Genomic DNA, 25,034 nt, shown 5'->3' on the forward strand with positions numbered 1-25,034 from the left:
GTCTGAGCTTCATAGAGGTTAGTCTCCTAGTAAACTTTGTGGCGCACGCACCTTCAGACAGTATCGAAGTGGATGTTACATCTTGTGCAGATAAGCGTCGCCTCGGCCAGCCTTTTAGCGCCGACTGGCCCCCGTATTCGCTGATGTGTAATGACAGGGTGCCCCTGTATCCTGCCAGTGTCATGCTAAGGTAGCATTAGTTGTGACTCCAACTTTTGCATTTGATTGTACCCTGCAAAGCTGTCTGATATGTCTGTTGTGCTCTGTTTGGTCTAATTTTAGGGTCTGCTCGTGGCAATGTCTTATCTTGGACCGGTAAGGCCAACTATCTTCCTAGAGCACTTGGAATGTTTCTAGACTAATCTCGGGCGGAATCGTGTCACCTTCCCCTCAAAACCTTCTTAGGCGTACCGTCCCTTACTTGAGGACTTCTGGAGTTGGTAGCATCACCTATGTACCTTAGGGATGAATCACAAGCGGGTCCCCCCCCCGCTCGCACTAAGCCTATGTTGATGAGCAGTCACGAGGGGGGTACTTTCGCACGACCCCTATCTAAATATCTAACGTGTCCCCTTATCAAGCCACTAGCGGGTTCTACCTCTAAATGGCTGAAATACTAACTATCTTATTGGATGATATTCAATCGCGCTAGCTTGGCTGCCATCCCGATGGTACAGTCGAACGATCAGGTTTCACTCGCGGTCGCAGCTTCGAGCTGACACCCCTGCTAGCGGCTGAGAATAGAATAAAATCTTTGTCTTCCCCCTCACTTTTTCAATCTTCTAGTTCCTAGCAGCGGAGCCTGTCTAAGTCTAGTTTCCTAATCACCATGTCTACCGATAAAGAGACCGCTAGAACCACCGATGAGCATGTCGCTCCGGTCGAGTACGACAATGGCAATGGCAACTTCGACGCCCCCGCTTTGCCCACCGGATGGAAGTACAGACAACGCCGTATCTTCGGACTGAATGTCCCCTGGTATGCGTCGCCTAAGGTGCAGCTTCTGATGGTCGCATTTGTCTGTTTCATGTGTCCTGGAATGTTCAACGCGCTTGGTGGACTGGGAGGTGGTGGAAAGACCGATGCCACACTGGCCGATAACATGGTGAAGACCCCTCATTGTATATCAAGGGTCACACAGAAGCTGACATCATTTAGAACACCGCTCTATACAGTGCATTCGCAGTCTTCGGTATCTTCGGAGGAACCTTCGTCAATAAGCTCGGTGTGAAATGGACCTTGGCCTTCGGTGGCACGGGATATTGTCTATATGCAATTAGTCTGCTGGTCTCGGTCCACGACAACGTCCCTGGATTCAACCTTTTCGCCGGTGCTTGGCTTGGTGTCTGCGCCGGTCTTCTCTGGACCGCCCAGGGCACGATTATGATTTCCTACCCCAACGAAAAGCAAAAGGGCAAGTACTTTGCGATCTTCTGGGGAATCTTCAACATGGGTGCTGTTATCGGTAGCTTGATTCCTCTCGGCCAGAACATCAACATCAAGACAAACGCAACAGTCTCTGACGGTACCTATATCGGCTTCATTGTCCTGATGGCCCTCGGAGCCTTCCTAGCCATGTTCCTTTGCAACGCCGGTGATATCGTCCGTGAAGATGGCAGCCGTGTCATTCTCATGAAGAACCCTAGCTGGCAATCCGAGCTCATCGGTTTGTGGGAAACCCTCCGATTCGAGCCCTTTGTCATCTTGCTCTTCCCAATGTTCTTCGTTTCCAACTGGTTCTACGTCTACCAGCAGAACGCCATGAACGGAGCTTACTTCGATACCCGCACCAAGTCACTGAACAGTCTTCTTTACTGGCTAGCTCAGATTGTCGCTGCTGCTATCTGGGGATTCTTCCTTGATGTCCAAGGTGTTAGCCGTTCCTTCCGCGCTAAGGTTACCTGGGGCGTTCTTTTCGTGCTCACCTTTGCGATTTGGGGTGGCGGTTATGCTTTCGAGAAGAGATATACTCGTGAGACTGTCAACATTAAACTCAACCCTGAATGGAAGGCCTTCGACTGGTCTGACTCCGGCTACGTCGGTCCGATGTTCCTGTACATTTTCTACGGATTCTACGATGCCGCCTGGCAGGCTAGTATCTATTGGTACGTTCCTTCATCTTTATCTTTGACCTTGCATGGTATTAACTTCAATTAGGTTCATGGGCGCCCTCTCCAACTCGGGCCGTCGCTCTGCCAACTATGTCGGTTTCTACAAGGGCATTCAATCCTGCGGTGCAGCCATCGTCAACAACCTCGACGCTCGCAAACTCTCCTTTGAGAGGGAATTCATCAGCAACTGGGTTCTCCTCGCTGTATCCCTCGTCATTGCTGCTCCGGTTATCTTCCTGAAGATCCGCGACCATGTTGATGTTGAAGAGGACCTGGCGGGTACTGATGAGACTATTGCGGATGTTCTGCCTGCTGATCACCCTGAAAAGCGGGGTGTTTAGGTTAAATTGGAGAGATTTGCTTCTTTATGATATACCATCTTTCATGTTGATAATGATTGTCGGGATGGGGACGCGGGTTCGTTCACTGGGATCAGCTTGAACATCAACGGCATGGATCTTTTTTGCCTTGGGGCTGTCTGGGTTGCTATGATGCTTGAATTTTCGTGGTGCTTCAGCAGGTCAAGATTGGATCTAAGGCAAATTTTGATCTGAATTACATATTTCTAATCGGTCCCATCCTGATAAATAATTTACGGTTGATCTACCGGCTGACAATTGTCTGTGTCTTGTATATATCAAATACTGAAGAAAAGCACGTTCTGGACTTAAAAGAAGAAGAGCCCAATCGGGAACTAATTGGGGCGACACCAACACCCATACTCTTAGATTTGTCTCAACGAGAACAAGCGCGATTCTGAAGGCGGTACCGTCCGACTAGGAGAACGAGCCATTTTCTATCTAACAGACAGAATTTTCAGGGTCTTTGATAAGATTATCATGTTATTAGAAGGAACAATAACTTTAAATCCTAAACAGAGCAAGCTACCCGGGGTCTACCCAGGCTACCGTATTGTAAAGTGTAAGTCAATTAAAAGCGCAGAATCATGAAGCGAATATGGGCCAGTCTTCCTTTCCAGTCAAGCCATGAAGTGCAACATTGGAATGATGGATGTAAGCAGATATAGATCGCCCAAATAAACATTCCTTTTCTTTCTGGCAGGTCTTCGGCAAATATGATTCTAAGTTATATCCCAATGCACCCCTCGCAAATGCTGTCTCAGTTTATATTTTTGCATTCCTTTGGGCACTTTAACGAGTGTGGTGCAACATGCTGCGTATCAATATGTCGCATGAGAGACCCTTTGTTGGAGAAGGAGCTTTTGTATCTGCAATCTACCCATCCGCATCGTAAAGAACGAGTAGCATCACTAAGGTAGCAGATCACAACATGTTAATAAGACTGGACTTCACTGCCATGCATAAATGAGTGTACTGGATAAGACTTACTTGGTACCTTGAAGATGCCAGATGTGGTGTTTTCTCCTGTCTGGGGAGTCTTCGTTGCTCTTTTCTGTCGAGGGAGATACCCGCGATTGGTAGCTAGGGCTGATAGGCGAAGATCCATGATCAATCCATCTATGCCGACACTTGGGCTCAGAAGCCTCAGTAGTATATCTGCCGATCTTGCCAATGTCTATCTGGCCTGGTTGTACAGCTGGGGCTTCGTGGGATGTGGGATGCTGAAATGAGGAGTCACATATTGGGGTTGCAGATGAATCCGGTTTTGCATGTTTAGTGATCCCTAGAATTGGGTCAATAGGATCCTAAACAAAGTAACCGTCTTCTCCTAGCATACTCGAGCTTTCTGGATAGGTTCCGTCTGGAGGCCAAGTCATTCTGAAACGGCTGCAATCAATGCGATGGAGTATTCAAGTAGCAGAAAGCAAGTTGAGGGTAAATTGCCGGATACTTCAGCTGGAAATCAGTCGAGTGCTTATAACTTTTTCAAAGAAGCCGATTGAGTCTCGAGAGATAGATCATTTCATCTGGGTGAAGGTGAGAACGCAATAGCACAACCTCGGATAGCCAACCTGGTCACCACAAAAACGCCACAAATTCCATTCCACTCCACTCTTTCGCCTCATGTCCGCAGAAACACGAGTGTTCCATTTTGGAAGCCCAACGCCAGTTCGCCAAGACCTGTTAGCCTGACCCCACTACCCTGAGCACCGTGCCGGGTTCCAGCTGACGGTCCCGGCTAGCTGGAACACGTACATAGACTATACCTGTGGTTTCGTCCTATTTCCTCCTTTTCTCCTTTTCTCATTTTCTTCCCAATCTTCCTAATTTTCCCATCTCTCTCATTTCCTCGATCCAGAGTCCTAGTATACGACAGAAAGTCTAAGGAACCATGCCGTGTCCAGTTATTCTCAAGTCATCTCTCATCTGCAAAGCAACCTGGCCGGAAGCTAGATCTCTCTTCCATCTCGATCTTTTTTTCGGCAGAATAGTCAACCTCAATTGATATCTAGGGATCTGCGATTTCGCTCTTCTCCGGAAATATAGGATCCAAATACGTCTTCATCGAGGATTTGTCTACTACTCCATGCTTTTTCCATAATCACAGCAGGTCTTTAATGACCTGACACTAGCTAGCTAAACTAAAACATTAAAACTTTCCCTCGTATCACATAATCACAACAGAAGTCTCCAAGATCATGCCGAGCTTCCACCTAATCCCAATGCACTCCTCGATCGATAATGAGTTTTGGCCCAAGCCCGTAGCCGGGGCCACGGTTAAGACTGGGCCAACTCCGCGTTTCGGGTAGCTAGTTCGGCAATCATCAACTAGCGAGACCATAAATTCTGGCATCACTCAGATCGCTGCTTACAGTGATCGTATATTTCACTCGATAAGGAGGAAATAATGTCACAACTTATTCCTCATTCCCAGCAAGCGGCCGTCGTGCAGAACCCCGGTGAGAGTTATAAAGTTGTCCTTCAACATGACATCCCCGTGGGGAATCCTGGCCCCGACGAGATTCTCGTCAAGTTGCACTGCACTGGTATATGGTGAGACTCCAACTCGCGTCTTGTTTGTTCATCCTTAACGTGCATTTCAAATCGAAGCCACTCAGAAGTCCGCGCTGTCCTGGCCTGGGGTGCGTATAACTCCATCATCGGACACGAAGGCATCGGCACCGTCGTCCAAACAGGCGATAATGTCTCTGCTTCTCTATTAGGGAAGCGCGTCGGAATCAAATGGCTCTACAACGCTTGCACCGAATGCTCCGTCTGTCAACGGGGCTTTGCCAACAACTGTGCGAAGCAGCTCAACACCAGCCGCCATGTTCCAGGCACACTACAGCAATACGCAGTCGCTGATGCCAAATTTATTTCTATGATTCCAGAAGGAGTCTCCGATGAAGTCGCAGCACCACTACTTTGCGCCGGTCTAACCATGGCAGGTGCACTGGGCCATCTCGACAACGAGCTCCAACCCGGCGACTGGGTCGTGATCTCCGGGTCTGGTGGTGGTCTTGGTCATATCGGAGTGCAGTTAGCAGCCCGAGTTAAGAAACTCCGGGTCATTGCAGTTGATAGTGGCGATGCTAAGAGAAAGCTCAGCCTAGAGTCTGGTGCTGAAGTTTTCATCGACTTCAAGACGGAAGATGTCGTGGCACGAGTCCTCGAGTTGACTGGGGAGGGCGCACATGCAACAGTCGTCGTACCTGGGACGAAAGAGGCATTCAAGACCGCCTCAACGCTGGTCAGGAACATGGGCCATATCATTTGCGTTGGTCTTCCGCGCAATGATATAGAGCTGCCGATTTCTGCGACTTTGTGTGCTGCTCGAGGTATGTTTTTTCAATACCACGGATTGTCACAAGACCTTTAAAGATAAAAACGCTGACTCTCTATAGCGCTCACCATCAAAGGGTCTTCGGTCGGTACAGAGGAGCAGATGGCGGAGCTGTTGCAACTCGCCCTCGAGGGAGTGATCACGCCAGCTATTGAGGTATTTGACTTTGAAGAAGCTCCCAATCTGATCAATAAGATTATGGATGATGCTATTATTGGAAGAGCGGTCGTGAGAATCCCTAATTAGGTAATTGAAAGAATAGTGAAACGCTAAAGCTGGGCGTTGCTGAAGAGGCGGGGGTATGGTGGTGCATATCTGTTGACTGGGGGTTTATTTTAGAAGTATGGGATTCTCCCGAGTCTACCTTTGTGTGAAATAAGGCATATTTAGAATCAACCATAGTTATTTTCATAAGTTGCATCAGTGAGAGGCCAATGACTATAGCTGAGGTTTGATCGTCATAAATCCATGTTATCTTATCGGTGCAAACCCTCCACCTCCAACTCCTCGATGGGCACCAAACGATCCTGGGAAGGCCAGCCTCTCGGTCTGCATACCAAGTCCGATGCCAGCATGACTTCTACCGAGCCTGTGGGCATCTTCCAATCCATTTTTGAGAACTTCCGCAACGAGCTGGACGAGCATCATGACCGCCGCGAGCGGATCATCAAAGTGAGCCGAGACATCACCGCGCTCAGCAAGAAGAAGTAAGCTTCCGCAGAACCTCCATGCAATGCGACAGATCCTGATCATCTTTCAACGCAGTATCTTCGCCCTCCAACGAGTCCGCGCCATCAACCAACCCATCCCACCCAAAATCGCCCAAGAAAACCAAACCCGCCTCGACACCATCGACAAGCTCTTCACCTCGATTGTCTCCGATGTCGCAGGAATCAACTCCTGGCGCTACCAGCGCCAAATTGGTGGCGCAATCCAAGAGTTCATCGAAGCGATTTCATTCGATCACTACCTCCGCACACAGACACTGATCACACACGCCGAAGTGACGACACGGGTACCAGCCGGAATCATGGTGACGGAAGAAGACTACGTGATGGGACTCTTTGACTTGACCGGTGAAATGATGCGCTTCGCAGTTCTGCAGCTGAGCTCGGGCAACGCGACTGCCACACAAGAGACACAGGACTCGGCAGAGCCGCAAGCGCCAAGTCTCTCACCTGAACAAGCTGGTATCGTGGTGGATCTCCGAGCCATGCGGGCGCGATTCGAGGCGCTTAGTGTTCCGCGGAAGTATCACATGCTGCGTGATCTTCACAAGAAGGTCGAAGTCATGCAAAACAGTGTGGAGAAGGTAGAGCGGGCGGCGTATGGAATCCTGGTCCGTGGCAGCGAGCGTCCGAGTGGATGGACGCCGGATCTGTCGGCACCAATGGAGGTCGAGACTCACTGAGCTGATGTCAATGCAAAATAACCTAAATGCCTTGCTAGGCGTAACAGGGAAAAGGCTGATACCGACGCCATATAATCAGGCCAAAAGATTTTACAGATGGGACATTATAGTCACATATATACAAGTCAATTTTCCACTTCTCAAATCTGCTCATCCACCCGGTTCTGTATCTGCCTAATCTCATCCTTAAAAGCCAAAAGCACCAGCGAAAAAAGTAACGTCACAGCCAACCCAACACCCCCATAAGCATTCGCAAAAACCGCAACCCCATACCCTCCAACGTATCCCAGTTCCCTAGGAACTAAATTCCAGCCTGCGTCCGTCAGAATCGGAATACCAGCCAAAGCAAAAGATCCTAGGAGTCCGATCTCAGCACCAGAGGACTCCCCCGCGCGCAGGCGCGCAAAGCTAACGATGTAGACAGCGCTAAAGACGTGGCCGAGGAGAATTGCGGCGGGGGACTTAGAGCGTATGGATTCTAGGGCGCCACCCAAGAAGGAGAATATGGCGATTACTAGAGAAGTGTTTGTGGGGAGGGATTCGAGGGATTGTTGGATTGTTCCTGTTCGCGCGTACGCGATCGCGGCTGTGGTGAGGAAGAGGGAGACGGCTAGGGCGCCGGCGTTTGGTCTCGACTGGAGATGGTGTTATTTATTATTTATAATTTGGGATGAGAGGGGTGTTTTACCATTTTGTATGTCTCTTGTGGTTTAGTGCATCGGGTACACGAGCTTAGCTTTCAGTTTGATGTTGAGGCTCGGGCGCGTAAATTGCCGAGCTCGGGAAAAGCGGTTTGGTCTCCCGGGCCGATCCCGTTTTGACGACATCTATAACTAATGTCGCATCTGCAATTCTACCGATTTTCAAGAAACAGTTTGGAACTTAGTACTGTACTCTTTTCTCCTTCAACATAGACTTCTTCTAACACAGGGTCAGAGTCCCACTCGGGATGTAATTTGACAAAGACCTCAACATGCTTCATGCTAACGCGATCCGCAGATGGGGAAAAACGATTCAATTCAAGTTCTCTGGCTAGGAATCTCCCGAATACTACAAGCGAGTGTCCAGAGATGCGGCGGAAGGTACATCAGCTCATTAGAAAATCTATCCTCCGGTGGCTGGAGGTTTGACGAGAATCACGGTGTGCTGTATGAATTGAAAACTTACTACATAGTCACCAAGGTCATTCTTGTCGGCAAATACAATTTTATCTCTTCGTATACCAAGCCAGCCAAGAACAAAGACGTGGGCAGATAGGTTACCTGGTAATGGATGTTCGACGCGGACAACGGCCTCTGGCTCTGTTCTCCAAACTTCCCGTGAAGTTCGCATGTGGAAAGATGGTCTATTGTTTCCAATTTGTAGGTGATGTCCTCCTGCACAATGATTGTCAAAATCGACATCTTCAATAAGACTTGAACAGGGTGACCTATCCCGATAGTCTTATCTTGCGGGGAAAACCCCCACGTAGATCAACTTCACCTTACCTACCTTCTATCATCTACAATATACAATGTACAATGTACAATACTTTACCAATTACGATCTACCCTCAGATACACGGAGTCTAGTAAAAGGTTCTGAAAGCATCCGCTTCCTAGACATACTAACAAACAAAGCGTCACAGTGACATCACCACCCCGCATTGGCCCAAAATCAAAAATCAAAACTAACGAGTGACTATGAATATCGATATCAATATCAGTAAGCAACGCAGCAGAACGCCTTCATTATCTCATTCGAGTCAAATCGGTCGTAGTCAAGGCAAAGGCCCTTGAAAGACCCGCCTTGGCATTCGGTCACAATCAAGCAGAGCGGGGGTCCTCGCCCTCGGACAAGATACCCTGTGAAATCAGCTCATCAGGCTCGGGCCGGTTCTGGATCTTGTGTTCGAGGTTATCGGCCAGCATGTGGCGTTCGAGGTCGCGGGCTTGAGCTTGAATGGCTGGGGCAGCGTTTGTTGCGGGGAGGATGTTGCCTTGAGGGTGTTAGCTTGGGCCCAGCACTTGGAAGATGTAGAGGTAGCGGTGTAGAAATGGGAGGTTTAGGAGACTAACGCTCAATTAGCTCGTCACGCTCGGGCCGCTTGTCCAGCTTGTTCTTCAGGTCGTCGGTAGCTCGTTGGCGGGCGAGTTCCTGGCGGGCGGCTTGGATGCCACTGCGGGGGTTAGTTCGAAACGGTAGATGGACGAGCTGGAGAACTATGGAACGTACGGAGCGACGTTCGTGTCGAGTAGGATGTTGCGGTCTTTGAGGTCCTGCACGTCTGGGCGGGTCTGGAGGTGCTTCTCCAGCGAGTTGCGGCGCTCGGGCTGGGCGGCGATGGGGCTTTCGTCGACGGCCATGGTGAAAGTTTGGGGTTTCAAAGTTGAAAATTGGGTTGAAGGAATGAAGTGGGTAGTGTTTGAGCTGTGTAGTTCTCTAGGTCTGTAGTTCTGTAATTCTGCAGTGGAGGAAGTTCAGAGGTTAAGTTCAGTTACATGAAAGTCAAATGACGTCCCACGGGACGTCACGCGGGGAAACCCGAAACACTTGACATCGACTCGTGTTTCACATCGACTTGTGTTTTACATTTACTTCATTTACATGCAATCAAATATAGTCAGATGAGTTTAGTAGATTAGAAATCTACCATACACGGGGTCGCGCCAAAAGCAACTTCTCACGGGTTCCCAGGGCATCTACTTTGTCCAGGTACCTTAGGTAGCCCGAGGTAGAGTAAGAGTAACCACCAGCCGCGATCGAATGGAATCGTGATGGATTCATCGCCGGGAATCGGTCAGCCGCGGTCTGGGGTTGATGCCGGGGGTTCAGGTGGGTCGGGGTAAGGGGAGAGAGAGGAAACACCCTGTCGCAGCACTTTCCCTCGTGCGATGCTCGTCCTGAAGAAGGAAAAGAGACAAACCCGGGTTCGGGATGCATGGAGTCACACTGGTCTGCCAAGCACCACGTCCTTAGACGGTGCTAGCAGACCTACACGCGGCTTCAAGGAACCCAGAGCTTGCCTCGTCCTCGGCCGCTGCCGCGCGACGCACCACGAGTAGACCCTCCACGACGAGAAGTAGCCGAGCGACGCGAGGCCGAGGACATACCGCGAGTAGCGCCCTGCTGCGAACTCAAATCAACCGTAGGGTTCTTGTTCGCGCCGAGGGTGCGGCTGAAGGAATTCGGATCGATGGGCTGCGTGGGGACGTCAATCGGGGACTGGGCCTTGGTCTCGGGAGTCACTGGGATAGCCTTGGTAGCTTTGGGAGCCTTTGAAGCCTTCGTAGCCTTCGGAGCAGCGGTCTTGCGAGAGGATCCACCCCGTGCACCACGAGAAGAGCCCTTGCTGTTTCCACCTCCGCTGCCACGGCCGCGGGGAACAAAGACTAGCTCATCCTCATCACTATCATCCTCGTAGGACAGCAGAGTCTTGGGCTCGGTAGCCTGGGTCTGAGTCTGAGTCTTCTCAACGTATTTACAGCGGTTCTTGTATTCGCGCTCTTCGTATTGAATCGCAGTACGCAGCTGAACGATATTCTTCACGCCGATACCGAACTTCTGAGCCCATACCTGGGTCGCACGATCGTTGGTCACCAGAATACAGCTTTTGGCAGAATTCTCCGCATCCGGGCCGCTGTGCAGCCGCCACAGCAGCGCACTCAGCAACGGGCGCAGCACCAGCGGAACCACAGGAATAGTAGACGCAGAGGAAGTACGTTGGTGTCCCTTCTTCTCAGTCTTGCCGGTACTGCCGTTCTCATGCTGGGCGCATTCAGGGCTGGTGCGCGAACTGCGGGAGGACGTGCGCGATCTGGGCCCGCTGGGAGAGCCCGCGGAGGTGACAGAAGCGGCTTCGGTTTCCTTCTTGAAATTCAATTTGCTCAGCAGCATCTGCGACAGATCATCTGATTCGGAGGCTTGGTGATTGGGAGATTCGGTCGCGGAATCGGGAGAAGCGGTCTCGTCGAGCACCTCGGGCTCCTCTTCGAATTCTGGCAGAAAGAATTTCTCGGCATCCTCCCAACGCTCGTACTGTTCCATCGGGCCCTGGAGGGCGACACGGTCGGCGACGATGTGATCTTTTCCAGAGGTGACGCGGTCGAGGAAGCGAACGGCCTCGCGGGCATTGATAGCGATTTGTGACCCCGCCCTCTTCAAGGCATGGAGGCGTTCAAGAGCTGGGAAAGAGAGGGTTAGAGTGACGACACGGAGAGAAGGTCTTTCGCTCTTTGCCCAGGTGTGCACCTACTGTAAAGAGGGACAATGAGGTCGATGGCCCCGCTGGTGGTCCATTTCTTGATTTCGCTGATATTGGTGGTCAGAGCCGTTTCGTCCACGGCGCAGTGAAAGGTTTTACGTCCGAGTGACATGGCGAGTAAATGAGTGTCCCGCAGAGGAAGTCGGAGGGCCTGAATGCCCTAGACCGGGGATGATGTGTGAACCGCTGGAGAGGGGAGGTCAGCAGGGAGCGAAGGAGGTTTGACGGGAATGTGGGGGCGGGCGGGCGCCCGGTATAACGCGGAGCACTCACAGTGAAAAGCCAGGGAACAATACAATAACATCAGCATCTTGGTTGCGCACAGAGTACAAAGTTGGATGTCGAAATTGAAGTCGTTCTAGGGTCTGACTAAGCGGGTACCCTGGCCTCGTCAGGTACGAACAGAAAGTGAGAGAGGAGACATGAGATATACAGATGCATCTATATGTATCTAGCTAAGAGAGACATAAGACAAATGAGGGAAGAGAAAAGTGCTGTCGATCTGCCTGCTATCGCGATATTGGGTATCCAACTCTGCATTCCCTATTGCTTCACCTTCTTGATAAGACCATCCGACTGCTTGACCCGCTGTGCCCACTCACTAGCGAATAGTTAGTTAGAGATAATCGTCCAGGTATTGGATGATCTCAAATAGATAACACTCACGTCCAGCTGCCGTCGTATACCCGACGCAGGTTCGGGCTTCCATACTCCGCCTCACCCAAGGCCGTCTCAATGATACTCGCAGTCACGCCAGTACCGCAGGAGCTGATAATCGAGAGCTCCGGGTTGATCTCCCGATCCTCAAATAACTTGCGCAGTTCCTCCGGGGAGCGATATGTCTTTGTCTCCGGGTCGAGCAATTCCTGGAATGGCATGCTCTTGGAGCCCGGCAAATGGCCCGACGAAAGACCAGGCCGGGGTTCAGGATCAGTACCAGCCCAGCGACCGTATGAACGCGCATCCAGGATCTCGATCTCTTCGGTGCCCTCCTTTCCATAGTCCAGCGCGAGCTCCTTCATCTCACGGAAGGAAATCACCAATTTCGAGTCGTAGGTGGGGACGGGATACTTGGACTTTTCGATAGAAGCCGGTTCACCACTCTCAGTCGGAAGACCTTCCTTCACCCAAAGACGATAGTTGTTGAGAATGTGCACGTTGGGGTGGCCGAATACGCGCAGGGTCCAGCCCACGCGCGGAGCGCTGAAGATACCCAGCTCGGCAGTATCGTAAACCACAATTTCGTCGTCGCGACGAATACCCAAATCACTCATGGCCTCTGCAAATGTTTCGCAGGTGGGCAGCATGTGCGGATAAGGCGAGTCATGATCCTTAACGGCATCAATGTCGAAGAAGCGAGACTGGGGGATACGAGACTTGCGGAAAGAATCAATTCCCGTACGACCTTCGGGGTCATTGGGCATGAACCAAGCTGCACAGAGGGGAATCACTCGGGGCGAAGTGGAGATCTTGCTCGGAGAGTTCTTCTTGAGAGCCTCACTGAGCTGGTTCGGGGTCACCAAGTACGAGGAGAAGGAGATATTGCGGTGGCCGGGAAACTTGGACATGTTGGCACGGAACACTCGAGTAGGCGAAGCTACAGAGCGAAAAGCCATGGAAGCCATGTTCGCAGCAAGATATGGTGCAAGAGACGCAGCTGTGGAGGGTGCGGAGAAGCTCATGTGATAAACGATAAACAAAGGGCTTATCAGTTACCGCGCACCTTCCACTTTCCACCTTTTCCTTCAATACGACAACATGAAGGTCACGCTGAAAGAATGGAGCGCCATCGCTACCTGGCACTGGGACATGCCCGAGGATGAAGTCTGTGGTATCTGTCGCGTTCAGTTCGACGGCACCTGTCCAACCTGCAAATTCCCCGGCGATGACTGTTCGCTCCGTGAGTTGATGCGTTCCGATTCCAGAGCTACGGACTAATTATATACAGTACTTGGCAAATGCGGCCACTCGTTTCATATGGTGAGACCGACGCCTACGGACTAGTGCTCGGAGCTAACAGTGGACAGCATTGTCTTATGACCTGGATTCAACAAGAATCTTCCAAGGGACTGTGTCCGATGTGTCGCCAGAGTATGACACCCACATCTAATTTGTATGGATTGTATGAACGTTGCTAACGATCGTGTTTTTTTTTTTTTGTTTTTCAGAGTTCGAGTGGAAACAGACGGAGGAGTGATAGTCCAATCTTGCATATTCCGGCGTTCAATGGGTTGATTCAAGGATACCCCTGCAGTATTTCTCAAAAGGCGCATTTTTGTGGGCCAACAATGGTGTCTATGGCGGACATACTCCGATTTGTTCTTGTCTATTTCTATATCCAGAGCATTTCGTTGTTCAGTATTGAAATACACATTTCTCCAGCACTAAACCTACGATAAGTTCGAGACCTAGGTAGCACCTGTGATTCACTGTTGTAATTTTTTAGTTGATTCCCCCATCATTACCACCATGACAAGGTTACAACCCCTCTCCAGCCCAATAAAGCCCACGATATCGGAAAGACTTCCAAGTTGGGTATACAATCTTCTAGTCGATACTGTGGAGCGATGGCGAGTATGCACTACCACATTGCTCAATACCCATCTCTGATCACGTCACCCAGGTTCTGCCGCTTCAATTTTATCACCACCGGCCAGATCCAAAAAGACATAAGCGGTTGGCTTTGGTTCTTTGTCGAAACTATTCCCCAATGTAGCAGCATCACGTGGCAATCTCTTATCGATAAGAGCTGGGGTCGACATCACCGTTGAACTGGTTGACTTCACCAACGATGTAGCTGAGATGTCGACCAACCCACCCTTCTCGCCTACATCCTCTCTCCGAGACCTGCACGACAAGTCCGAGGGCATCTCACAGTCTCACAATCAGTATGGTGGACCTGAGGAGGCCCCAACAGCCTCAGAGCTGCATCCGGGGGAAGTACACGCCTTACCTCCACACGACAACCCCATAAACTCAGCCCCCTCAGTCACCTCCAGCTCGCAACCCGCACGAAATTCATTCCAACCATTCTTCACCCTAGTCGAAGACGCCCATACAACAGACTACCACCACCCAACAGTGCACTACATCTTCTCAGACGACGACACAGATATCGTAACGGAAGCCGCACTCCGCAGTCTAGAAGCGCCCTCCGTGCACAAAGACGGCCCCAAATCAGATGGATCCGAAGAATCAACTCTCCTTCCCCCGCCTGTTCCAGGCGTCCGCGAGAACTACATCGTTTTAAACGTCGAGCCAGTGCCTAGCACAACCCCAACCCCGGACCTGAACCCCGCAGCAGGAAATCCAAATTCCAATCCAAATCCAAATCCAAATCCAAATTCTAATCCTAATTCAGTCCCTGACCCAAATTCGGGGGTTGGTGAGAAGACAAAATCTACATCACCAGGCAAATCATCAGGATCAAACCCGCAGTTCCGTGTAACCAGTGCCAAGAGTTTCTCACCTAGTTGGCAAATACTCAGTAGCGAGATGGTAGCTGCGCCAACTTTCGAGAATGGGAATGGGAATCCCGGGGATGCGGGGCATGGGTTGATGTTGAAGATCCGTGGGACGGGAGGGTTAGCGGGGGAGATTGAACGGGAGAGAGGGACGCAGAGGTTGGAGGATATGATGGATCAGTTTGCGAAGAGGATGCAGGAGTTGCAGATGATTATTGAAGTGGCGAATATCCAAGATGATCTGCGGATGAAGGAGGAAGAGGAGGAAGGGGATGAGGAGAATGAAGGACATGAAGAGGAAGAAGAGGAAGACGAGGAAGAGAAAGAGAAAGACACTTGAGATTTATCCAAGTTTGCTTGGTGGCTCCTTGACATATAGCGCGATTCTGAGATTCGATGCATGGCGTTTAGTCCATACGTGACACTCTTATGGGGATACCAGTCAACTTTACTTCTATTTTTCAACTTTCAGTATCAGATGAGATGCAATCAATTAAGACTAAAGGCCATAAGAATAAAATATCTATTATGTCGATCCCAACGCCAAAGACCAGATCCAACACTCCAACACAAGAAAAAAGAAAAAAGAAGAGAACGAGTTTCCGCAATGTTTCCCCACCAGAAACTCCGGTCGGCAGGGGGTAAAGACTAGCGATATTGGGTATCAAATGACACAGAAAAGAATCAAACAAAATTGTGTGTTTAGTCCGAGGGACGGGTTCGAAGGTATCGACGACCAGTCGTAGACGGGGGCACGTTTTCGCGGCCCTCCATCATCCCGGCCATCTTCTTGGAGAGCATCTTCTGAGGTAGCTTGCTTTCGACGGGGTTGGTGGACGCGGAGCGACGACGCTTGAGAGGGGGCTGCTCAGGCTCGTCCTTTTCGGGGGTTTCGTTCAGATCCATAATCGGGGGAGCAGTGGGGGTTTCGGGTTTGGAAGATGTTTCGTCGTCATCGTATCCGACTGGTCTGGCGACGTTTACATCGACTTCCCTAAGGCCTGTGTTGGAGGTGGGCGCAGATGAGGAAGAGGGGTGATTTACCTCTTCCGCGGCATCGCTGTACACATAGGATTTTGAGGGAGAGGCGACAGCTGGAGATTCAGGGAGGGGGGTGGCAGGGGTTCTTCATTGAATGGGAGAGCAGTGAACTGTTTGGAAACCCGGTGCCGTGTTCGGAGACCCTCATGGGATTCGGTGCGAGGGAAATCTGAGGGGTATTCATATCGGCGCTTTTGAGGAGTAACGCCTGTTGGAAGGTACTCTTTCAAGGGGTGGCTTTGGATGTTGGCGCGGAGACTGATAAGGGGCTGGCGGACTTCATCCTCAAGGGGTGCAGTCGACTGTTCAAGCTCCTCGGTATGCATATTGGTGTCCTCCTGGAGGCGGCCAATGCGCTCGCCGAATCCATCCAGCTGGGCTTGTATGGCGGTGCGAGACTCCCAAACTGTCTTCGAAATGGTGTCCAGGCTGCCCATATTTGATTCGTGGAAGCGGCCATTGTGAGACCGGGCCTTCGCAACAAAATCGTCAAGAGCTTCCATTTGCTTGCTCATGTCGGCCATTTGAGCATCCACGATCCGCACAGTCTCTTGGTGTACCGATTCAGTGACTCGCTGGATGGAAGCATTGCGTTGATCGAAGGTCTGTTGTGGTTAGCATTGGATTTCAGAATAAAGTGCAGGGAAACCTTACCTCCCAGTCATTTTGCATCTTCGTCTTGATCTCGTCCCTAGATCCAGTGACGTCCTTGGCAAATTGCTCCTCCTTAAAGATCCATTCATCAATATGTCTGTCATACTGCGCAGTCGCATGTTCAAGAGAGTCACCAGACGCGGTGATATCATGTCGAAGATTATCGACTTTGCCTTTGAGGCGATTAGACTGCCGGGAGCTCGACTCATCCAGCAGGCTGCGAATCTGAGACATCAGGTTGTCACGCTCGGATTGGGCACTCACATGCTCCTCTTCCATGACCTGGGCAAGGTTTTGAGAAGCCTTGCGGTTAGCCTCCACTGACTGGCGGTTGGCTTCCTGAAGCTCAAGACGCAGCTTGTTGATCTCGGATTTCTGCTGCTCCAGATGCGATACCATGTTCTCGAACATGCCCTTGAAATCTTTGCCAAGGGTGCTGTAAGATGTGTGCAGCTGGGAGTGGAACTCGGAGAATTCGCCGATGACCTCCTTGGAGATGCGAGCGGCGGCGGCAGAGAGACCATTGAGACCTTCGCCAACTTTGGTCTTGACGTCCTCACGGAGAACCTTGATCTCTTCAAGAACTTCGTTCATCTCATCGTGGGCACCGGAAGTCTGAGACTTGGCTTCGGATTCAACCTTGTCGAAGGAAGAGCCAAATTCTTGCAACTGAGATCTAGCAGACTGAACAGTGCTGAGCTCAGAGTCAACAAACCGACCGATCCGGCCCGACATGCTCTCCAGCAGTTTAGCATGCTGAGTCTGAAAAGTCTCCAGGCGTGCATCAATCTGACGAGTGACTTCACTAACTTCTCCTGAGGATGACTGCCATGTCTCAAGATTATCCGACTCCAAATTGTCCTTGCGATCTATCTTCGCATGCAGACCATTAACATCCGCGACGGTGTGATCCAGAGTAGTCAGAATCTCTGCTCCAATTTCACGAAGTCTGCTCTCGGTTTCTTGATGAGCTTTCCGCACAAGTGTCTCCTCGTCCAGTTGTTCGGAGGTATTCTTGAGGCTCTTCTCCGTTTTCTCCAGCACACCACGGGTATCTGTCAGCTTATGCCGAGTATCCTCGTTGTCCTGCTTCAAGGTGTTGAAGTTGCTAGTGAGGGTGAACAACTCTTGCACTTTGTGGCGAAGACTTGCTTCCATGGATTCAATCTTGGCTCGCTGTTCCTCGCTGACGATACGCCGGGACTCACTCTCCATGGTCATCTCCTCATACGCATGCGGAGTCAGGTAGACACCATTGCGTTGGCGGGTTGCAATGAGATCGCTCTTCAACTTCTCAATTTCCATGCCAATATCGCGAAGGAGCTTGTTTTTCGACACGAGAGAGTTGATTTGAGGCTTGTTGCGGATGTTCTTGGCTCGGAATGCATAGTCAAGAGTCGAAATTGTCTCCTCTAAATTGCTTTTTGATGGAGAGACTGTGGCGATGATGCACGTCTTCGTTCGGCCACCTAACGAGTCTTGCAACAGGCGAGTGAGCTTCGACTCCCGGTATGGGATGTGGGCACTCTTGTCCACCAACGCGTTAATCACACGTCCCAATGTCAACAAACTCTTGTTTATCAGGCCCGCCTCGGCGGCTCGCTTGTTCTCTGCGCCACTTCGACCGATGTTCTCGCTACCAGCCAAGTCCACCAAGTTCAACTTTCCAGAGCTGACATACTCCTCGCCGGAGTCGGTAAGGCGTTTCGTAAGGACGGTGATGGTGAAAATCGTGTGACTGCGGGAACTGAGATCGTTGCACTTGGTCGCGGCGACCTGGCGTCTGTGACTGCCCAGCTGCAACAGCTTGATACCAGATGAAGCCGAATCAATGTACGTCTCCTCCATTCCTTGGACCATGGTAGCCGCAAGGCCTTTCTTTTCGTTCTCAAAGATCTTGAGTTTCGTGTTGTCGTCGGCGGACAGCAGATCGCGCAGCTCTTCGTTGTAAAGTTCGATAAAGGAGCACTTGACTGTGCTTTCTGTATCTTCGAGCTTGTTGAATAGGGAGTATAGCGTGCGCGGAATAATACCAGCGTCGTCGGACAATATTCCTAGGGTATCCGTCATGTCTCCAGACATGGTATAGGTCTTTCCAGTTCCGGTCTGTCCATATGCGAAAATGGTACAGTTAAAACCAGCGAGCATCTATCATTCATCAGTTTGTTACGCTCTGGCGTGGATGACAAGGACCAGCTCACCTCGTTTAAAATGGGTACAACCACTTCGTCGTAAACAATTACTTGATCGGCGCCCGGGGAGAAAACTTTGTCGAAAGCGTAGGTCTTGTTGGAGATCGCATTTGGTCCCATTGACAAGTCGACGTTTTTTCCGGCCACACCCTCAGTAGATAGCACCACGCCACTGTTCTCCTTGATTTCGCGCTGGTTGCGACCGCGGCATCGCACGACGACATGGATGCTGGTATCTTCGTTGATTTCGCGCTCATACTCTCTCTCCTTTCGCTTTGCAGTCGCAGACTGGTCCGGACTTGGTCTGATTCCACGTGTCGCAGCAGTGGTAGTCGGTCTCCCCGTAACTGCGGGCGAGGCCATCCTTTCGGAGATAGTCGAGCCGGCTCGTCGAGTAGGTTGGCGCAAATTCGTCCTTCTTGCAGCTGCTGGAATAGCAGATGCAGGCCGAGGTGGGCCTGCCATGATGTGCAATTTGAGGATAGGTAAGGTGGAAAGCAGATCCGTGCATTAAAGTAAAGATGAACAATGAGTGGATCGGGCAAAACAAAAACAAACCACACGTGACCCGTCACGCTTCCCCTCGCACATGACTCAGCGTCATTGTTTCCCCGCGTGTGATCTCCTTATCTTGCCTTTCACTTCCCTCTCTTCCTCGATACTCTTTTCAACACGCTTTCGACATTATTCATATCGCATGAAGGTGAACCCAAGATGACTGCCCGAGCTGCACCAGTTCAGATCTCCCCGGGCAAAGGCCTGGGCAATATCAGTATGTCTCCGATGATCTACGCGCGGGGTTAGCTAACAGCTGCTTAGCACTGGGTGCATCACTGCATAATGTCCTGACAAGAGTCAAATCCCACCCCCAAACATTTCCTTCCATCGATCTCGCATACTCCTCCTGCGATCCACTTCGCAAACCTGTGGTGTTGAACCTACCTTCCAACGGCTTACGGCTACGGTTTGATGGCCCGGACCAGAGACTCCGTCTGATCGAGGTGTTGGACTTCTCTAAGGCGGACTTAGTCTACAAAAACCAAGATGTTCTCAAGAGCGGCAAGTCCTCTGAGCCTACCACGTCTCCCCAAGGTCCCAGCTTCCGACATGTCTACAACCGCCTATTTGGTCCATCCTTCCCAGGTGAATACGTCCCGCCGGCGGACCAGTCACCCTACGGAACCTACGTCCTGTCCTACCCCGGAGTAGCTTTTTCCTTTCCTCTACAACACTCCGCCTGGTCTGAGCATTGCGATTTTGTAGCACTGCTCTCATCCTCCGCTGCTTTGTCAGCTACCTCCATGGCCATCTTCCAAGGGTCCTCATGGCCAGAGACCCGAGTAAAGCTGTTTACTCAACAGCCTCAATACCCACGCTCATTGGCAGTGGTGAGCAAAACACGCGATTCATTTGCCGACGAGATCGAGGAGTTCCACATCTTCGGGTCCGGGAAACTAGAAGTAACCAGACGGACGAGTGCGCCGTTGCAGATTAATCTAGGAGAGACCACACCCCAGGACCTAATTGCAGAATTCGGCCCTCCAGATGCCATTTATCGTAAAAATGACCGGCGCATTTCCATCCATCGTGCAGCAGGTGGCGACGCACTGCACCTAAGTCCGTCGCCCGGTCGAGGCATGGACATCCCAGATACTGATCACTCCTCCAACAACAGCGTGACCGATGATTCAGACGAAGAAATCTTACCGTCTAGCATCGGTGACCCAGCTTTATTGCCCTCAGAATGCTTCTTCAACTACTTCCACCACGGCTTTGACGCCTTCATCTCACATCCCACTACCCCGGGCCCAGCATTCCCAACCTCTGAACTACCAGACCCATCGCCTCAGCCATCAGCCTCCTCACAACTGACCGTAACCAAGATCATCCTACACGGCAACGTGCCGGGATCTTACCCTTTCAATCGTCACCGCCGAAGCCGCTGGGCTATTCACCTTGACCAGTCCGGCAACGGTTTGACTTCCGAGTCACCATACGACGAGATATCCTCACAACTACGCAGTGTGTGGAAAGGATCGTACGCAAATGCGAGCGAAGAGCGCGCTATGCAACGGCCAATGGTCCTCAACCGCGGCTGGGGCGATAGTCCCGAGAGTAGCGTCGAGTTCCTCGGCGGCTGGGAAGAAACCACATCTAAAGGGCCCCGAGCTGGTGGCGACAGTCACGATGGCGGATTAGGAAACACTGAGCTTTTCGGGTTCCCGGGCTTGCTGTTCGAGGTGCTGAAGAATGGCGCCGTGAGCTGCTTGACTGTCTATTAATACAACGGGGACTTTGGGCATTTGGCGTTTCCGGGCTAATTTATATGCGACATGAGCGATCTGGAGTTTGGGTGTACATTTCGACCGCATTTTGATGATTTTTGGGTTAGACCAGGTTTCCAATATCATGAAGAGTAATCTATACAAGACCATTATTTCTAAGTAGTACAAAATAAGCCTTTAAGCATCCTTTGAGCTCACTCGGGGCTCCATCAATATTCTTTGACTCTTCTGAAGGAGCGGGTTTCAGCCCAACTGCTGCCACATATTTCCTTGTGATTTTCTAGTCGCTTGTTTATTAGATGACAGCCTTGGAGGTAGACATAGCCGTTTTGATGTCTCCACTGCTCAAATACATATCCGCCATGCTTGAAATGTACACTTCATACCTTCATATTACAAAGCCATGAAATCAAATTTTTACACATAGAACTGCCCCATTCAACACGAGGAATCCACTGCTTGATTCCAAACAAATATTTTCCATCTATATGGTGAGTCTAAAGCTAATTACCACATGAAACAGTATCTTACCATCATCGCGCGGCCCCACCACGTAACTTTGGTAAAACGGCAACAGCGGCAGTTCTCTAAAATCAACGATCTCCAACTTCACGAACAGTCCTCAACCACAGAGGATATGCAGGAATAATGCGACAGACGCAACTGCTGTCCCGAAGTTGGACGCCAACCCTCAAGCTCCCAAAGTCCACATTCCCGCCCCGCGTGTCGCTGGTAGACCGAACCAAATACCTAAAGCGCAGCACCGACGAGCTCTACGCCTGGCAACAGCGCGTACGACCCGCCTCGAAGCCCTTCATTCTACACGATGGACCACCCTATGCAAACGGTGAGCTGCACATCGGCCACGCGCTAAACAAAATCCTCAAGGATATCATCAACCGCGTCCAATTGGGTCGGGGGAAGCGCGTGCGCTATGTGCCTGGATGGGATTGTCACGGGCTGCCGATCGAGTTGAAGGCGCTGCAGGGGTTACAACAGATTGGTGTCGCAGAAGACTCGATGAGTCCGGCGGTTATTCGGAAGTCTGCGAGGCAGCTTGCGCGCCAGACGGTGAAGGGGCAGATGAAAGAATTCAAAGGGTTTGGCGTGATGGCGGATTGGGAAGGCCATTGGAAGACGATGGACAAGGCGTTTGAGATGCGGCAGCTTGGAGTGTTTCGGGAGATGGTTGACCACGGTCTCATCTATCGCAAATTCAAGCCGGTGTACTGGTCGCCGTCGTCGGGGACTGCGCTTGCGGAGGCGGAGTTGGAATACCAGGAGAATCACATGTCGACGGCGGCTCTGGTGAAGTTTCCGCTTGTTGAGATCCCGGTACACTTGTCTAAGGATCCGTTGATCGTGGGGAAGGAGGTGAACGTGGTTATTTGGACCACTACGCCGTGGACTTTGCCTGCCAATGCTGCCATCGCGGTGAGTGACTCGCTCGAGTATACCATCGTGCAGTCAGAGACACACGGACTTTTACTTGTCGCCCAGTCTCGGCTCGAATATCTTCAGTCTATGTTGGGAGAGGAGGAGCTTTCCGTCATCATTCCCTCAGTCCTGGGTTCAGAACTGGCTGAAAAGACCACCTACCGAGCACTTTTTAAGGGCCCAGAAGCCAAGCCCCAGCCGATCATCGGGGCGGACTTTGTGACCGCAGACTCGGGATCTGGTTTGGTTCACTGTGCGCCGGGTCACGGTATGGAGGACTACGAAGCATGTCTGAAGCGCGGCATCGATGTCTTCGCACCCGTCAATGACGATGGCAAGTTTACAGAAAAGGCGATGCCCCACGACCCTACCTGCTTGACTGGCAAGTCTGTCTTGGGAGATGGCAACAAAGCTGTCCTTGAGTATGCTGAAGCTCGCGGTCAACTCCTTGCCCAGCACGCATACGAGCACAAGTATCCCTATGACTGGCGCTCCAAGCAGCCGATTATCATCCGCGCTACTGAACAATGGTTTGCCGATGTGGGCGATATCCGGGTTAGTGCGCTTCAATCTTTGGAAGATGTTCGCTTTGTTCCTGAGGCGGGCAAGTCCCGGTTGGAGAACTTTGTCAAGAACCGCAGCGAATGGTGCATCTCGCGACAGCGCGCATGGGGTGTCCCCATTCCCGCCATCTATCACCGGACTACAGGCGAGGCGGTTTTAACCAAGGAAAGTGTGTCTCATATTATGTCTACTATTGAAGAGCGCGGCATCGATGCCTGGTGGACTGATAGTGCTGATGATTCCGCCTGGGTCCTTCCGTCTCTTCGTGATGATTCGGGCGGATACCGACGTGGAACAGACACTATGGACGTCTGGTTCGACAGTGGCACCAGCTGGGCGGAAATCGACGTTGCCCAGGAAGGCCGAACCCACCGGGCCGACGTGTACCTGGAGGGAAGTGACCAGCACCGCGGCTGGTTCCAGTCTGGTCTCCTGACCTACATTGCCCACCAGCTTGCCTCTGGAAAGACCGAGGGTGTCGGTGCTCCTTTCAAGAACCTCATTACGCACGGCTTTACCCTTGATGAGAACGGGCGCAAGATGAGCAAGTCGATTGGCAACACCATTGCTCCGCAGACTATCATGGACGGCACTCTACTGCCTCCTCTCCCACCTCGCAAGGGCAAAGCTAAGAAACAGGCTGAAAGCGAGGGACCGACCTACGACGCCCTGGGCCCGGATGTACTTCGACTGTGGGCAGCAAGTAGTGACTACACGCGCGACGTGGTGATTGGAAAGCAGGTTCTCCAAACCGTACACACCAGTCTCCACAAGCTGCGAGTTACATTTAAGCTGCTTCTCGGTTCCCTGGGCGACTTCCAGCCCGAGCGTGCGGTGCCGTACCAGGAGCTGCAGCTGGTGGACCGAATTGCGCTGAAGCACCTGTCAGACCTGGTGCAAACGACGCAGAAGACTTGTGACAACTTCGAGTTTTACAAGGCCGTCAGCAACCTGAACCAGTGGGCCAACCTCCAATTCTCGGCATTCTACATGGAAGCCATCAAGGATCGACTCTACACACTGGGCGAGAACAGCACCAGCCGGCGAGCGGTCCAGACCACCCTGTTCTACATCTTTACTCACCTTCAGGAAGTTCTCGCACCCATCACCCCGCTTCTTGTAGAGGAGACATGGGAGCACACGCCCGAGGCAATCCGCTCGCACAACCCCCACCCCTTGCAACGCGTTGTCTCCGCCCCCGCACAGGAATGGCACGACCCGTCGCTTGACACCAGACACCTTGAAATCACCGCTGTGCACTCGGTCATCAAGAACCTGCAAGAACAAGCTCGGCGAAAGAAGCAGCTCGGCTCATCGCTGCAATCCTTTGTGCACCTGATACTTCCCGGCGACTCAAGCACCTCTACCACCTTCCACGAGCACCTCTCTGAGCTACCGGACTTGTTTGTCGTGTCCTCCGTGACTATCGGCGCACCCGGCGAGCTCGTTCCGGAGATTAGCGAGGCGGAATGGCAGTACGAGCAAGAGTGCGAGCTCCCGGATGGCAAGGGCACTGTTTATGTGTACGCGCCACAGGCATCCAAATGTGGGCGATGCTGGCGGTATGCAGTTCCGATGGCAAGCGAGGAGGAGATTTGCCAGCGGTGCGAAGAAGTGGTGTCGGAGCTTGACTCTTAAATAAGTAGCTGTCGCTGTATCCTATCTGTAACTATACTCAATGTACAAATACCCTATCTCCGATCTCCGATCTCCGATCTCCATCTGGCATCTGGCATCTCTAAATTCCCCGGATACCAGATCCAATCAAGTTCGCACGAGATCGTACCATCGGCCGTGTTGCATCAAACAAGTAACGGTAATTTATGTTGTGGCGATGACGCATCGTCATCCCGCCCAAATCCTGATTTCCGAAACACATACACTTCCACCTCCGCTTCGAGCTTCGAGCTCTCCTCTTCCCGCACTC

At 51.5% G+C, this 25,034-nt stretch overlaps 13 protein-coding genes across 13 annotated transcripts; 7 read left to right on the forward strand and 6 right to left on the reverse strand.

The window, feature by feature from the left end:
• Positions 1-829: 829 nt before the first annotated feature.
• N7443_005359 (DUF895 domain membrane protein) lies at positions 830-2,452 on the forward strand (the record flags this gene model as incomplete). The annotated part of the gene is made up of 3 exons (XM_056885415.1): positions 830-1,105; positions 1,159-2,105; positions 2,158-2,452. 3 exons carry the CDS (start codon positions 830-832, stop codon positions 2,450-2,452), a joined length of 1,518 nt encoding a protein of 505 aa, XP_056740863.1.
• A 2,428-nt stretch (positions 2,453-4,880) lies between these two features.
• N7443_005360 (zinc-dependent alcohol dehydrogenase) lies at positions 4,881-6,062 on the forward strand (the record flags this gene model as incomplete). Its single annotated transcript, XM_056885416.1, has 3 exons — positions 4,881-5,026; positions 5,084-5,811; positions 5,878-6,062. 3 exons carry the CDS (start codon positions 4,881-4,883, stop codon positions 6,060-6,062), a joined length of 1,059 nt encoding a protein of 352 aa, XP_056740864.1.
• Positions 6,063-6,326: 264 nt separating this feature from the next.
• Positions 6,327-7,227, forward strand: N7443_005361 (translin family protein; the record flags this gene model as incomplete). Its single annotated transcript, XM_056885417.1, has 2 exons — positions 6,327-6,523; positions 6,582-7,227. 2 exons carry the CDS (start codon positions 6,327-6,329, stop codon positions 7,225-7,227), a joined length of 843 nt encoding a protein of 280 aa, XP_056740865.1.
• A 140-nt stretch (positions 7,228-7,367) lies between these two features.
• Positions 7,368-7,918, reverse strand: N7443_005362 (uncharacterized protein; the record flags this gene model as incomplete). The annotated part of the gene is made up of 2 exons (XM_056885418.1): positions 7,368-7,862; positions 7,916-7,918. The coding sequence occupies 2 exons, from the start codon at positions 7,916-7,918 to the stop codon at positions 7,368-7,370; spliced, it is 498 nt and encodes a 165-aa protein (XP_056740866.1).
• Positions 7,919-8,331: 413 nt separating this feature from the next.
• Positions 8,332-8,559, reverse strand: N7443_005363 (uncharacterized protein; the record flags this gene model as incomplete). The annotated part of the gene is made up of 2 exons (XM_056885419.1): positions 8,332-8,373; positions 8,395-8,559. 2 exons carry the CDS (start codon positions 8,557-8,559, stop codon positions 8,332-8,334), a joined length of 207 nt encoding a protein of 68 aa, XP_056740867.1.
• A 473-nt stretch (positions 8,560-9,032) lies between these two features.
• N7443_005364 (RPEL repeat-containing protein) lies at positions 9,033-9,572 on the reverse strand (the record flags this gene model as incomplete). The annotated part of the gene is made up of 3 exons (XM_056885420.1): positions 9,033-9,205; positions 9,285-9,385; positions 9,442-9,572. The coding sequence occupies 3 exons, from the start codon at positions 9,570-9,572 to the stop codon at positions 9,033-9,035; spliced, it is 405 nt and encodes a 134-aa protein (XP_056740868.1).
• Positions 9,573-10,212: 640 nt separating this feature from the next.
• On the reverse strand, positions 10,213-11,582 carry N7443_005365 (uncharacterized protein; the record flags this gene model as incomplete). Its single annotated transcript, XM_056885421.1, has 2 exons — positions 10,213-11,390; positions 11,462-11,582. The coding sequence occupies 2 exons, from the start codon at positions 11,580-11,582 to the stop codon at positions 10,213-10,215; spliced, it is 1,299 nt and encodes a 432-aa protein (XP_056740869.1).
• Positions 11,583-12,013: 431 nt separating this feature from the next.
• On the reverse strand, positions 12,014-13,095 carry N7443_005366 (sulfurtransferase; the record flags this gene model as incomplete). The annotated part of the gene is made up of 2 exons (XM_056885422.1): positions 12,014-12,071; positions 12,137-13,095. The coding sequence occupies 2 exons, from the start codon at positions 13,093-13,095 to the stop codon at positions 12,014-12,016; spliced, it is 1,017 nt and encodes a 338-aa protein (XP_056740870.1).
• A 133-nt stretch (positions 13,096-13,228) lies between these two features.
• Positions 13,229-13,667, forward strand: N7443_005367 (anaphase promoting complex subunit 11; the record flags this gene model as incomplete). The annotated part of the gene is made up of 4 exons (XM_056885423.1): positions 13,229-13,370; positions 13,419-13,450; positions 13,498-13,561; positions 13,639-13,667. 4 exons carry the CDS (start codon positions 13,229-13,231, stop codon positions 13,665-13,667), a joined length of 267 nt encoding a protein of 88 aa, XP_056740871.1.
• Positions 13,668-14,272: 605 nt separating this feature from the next.
• On the forward strand, positions 14,273-15,274 carry N7443_005368 (uncharacterized protein; the record flags this gene model as incomplete). The annotated part of the gene is made up of 1 exon (XM_056885424.1): positions 14,273-15,274. One exon carries the CDS (start codon positions 14,273-14,275, stop codon positions 15,272-15,274), a length of 1,002 nt encoding a protein of 333 aa, XP_056740872.1.
• Positions 15,275-15,636: 362 nt separating this feature from the next.
• N7443_005369 (putative kinesin family protein (BimC)) lies at positions 15,637-19,286 on the reverse strand (the record flags this gene model as incomplete). The annotated part of the gene is made up of 4 exons (XM_056885425.1): positions 15,637-15,928; positions 15,979-16,580; positions 16,630-18,777; positions 18,831-19,286. The coding sequence occupies 4 exons, from the start codon at positions 19,284-19,286 to the stop codon at positions 15,637-15,639; spliced, it is 3,498 nt and encodes a 1,165-aa protein (XP_056740873.1).
• Positions 19,287-19,535: 249 nt separating this feature from the next.
• On the forward strand, positions 19,536-21,103 carry N7443_005370 (UPF0183 domain protein; the record flags this gene model as incomplete). Its single annotated transcript, XM_056885426.1, has 2 exons — positions 19,536-19,593; positions 19,641-21,103. The coding sequence occupies 2 exons, from the start codon at positions 19,536-19,538 to the stop codon at positions 21,101-21,103; spliced, it is 1,521 nt and encodes a 506-aa protein (XP_056740874.1).
• A 651-nt stretch (positions 21,104-21,754) lies between these two features.
• Positions 21,755-24,745, forward strand: N7443_005371 (isoleucine--tRNA ligase ISM1; the record flags this gene model as incomplete). Its single annotated transcript, XM_056885427.1, has 1 exon — positions 21,755-24,745. The coding sequence occupies one exon, from the start codon at positions 21,755-21,757 to the stop codon at positions 24,743-24,745; it is 2,991 nt and encodes a 996-aa protein (XP_056740875.1).
• Between the last annotated feature and the right edge of the window lie 289 nt (positions 24,746-25,034).

Source organism: Penicillium atrosanguineum (assembly GCF_028827265.1).
Source record: "Penicillium atrosanguineum strain IBT 20685 chromosome Unknown utg000004l_segment0_segment0, whole genome shotgun sequence".
In the NCBI taxonomy this organism is placed as follows: Eukaryota; Fungi; Ascomycota; class Eurotiomycetes; order Eurotiales; family Aspergillaceae; genus Penicillium; species Penicillium atrosanguineum.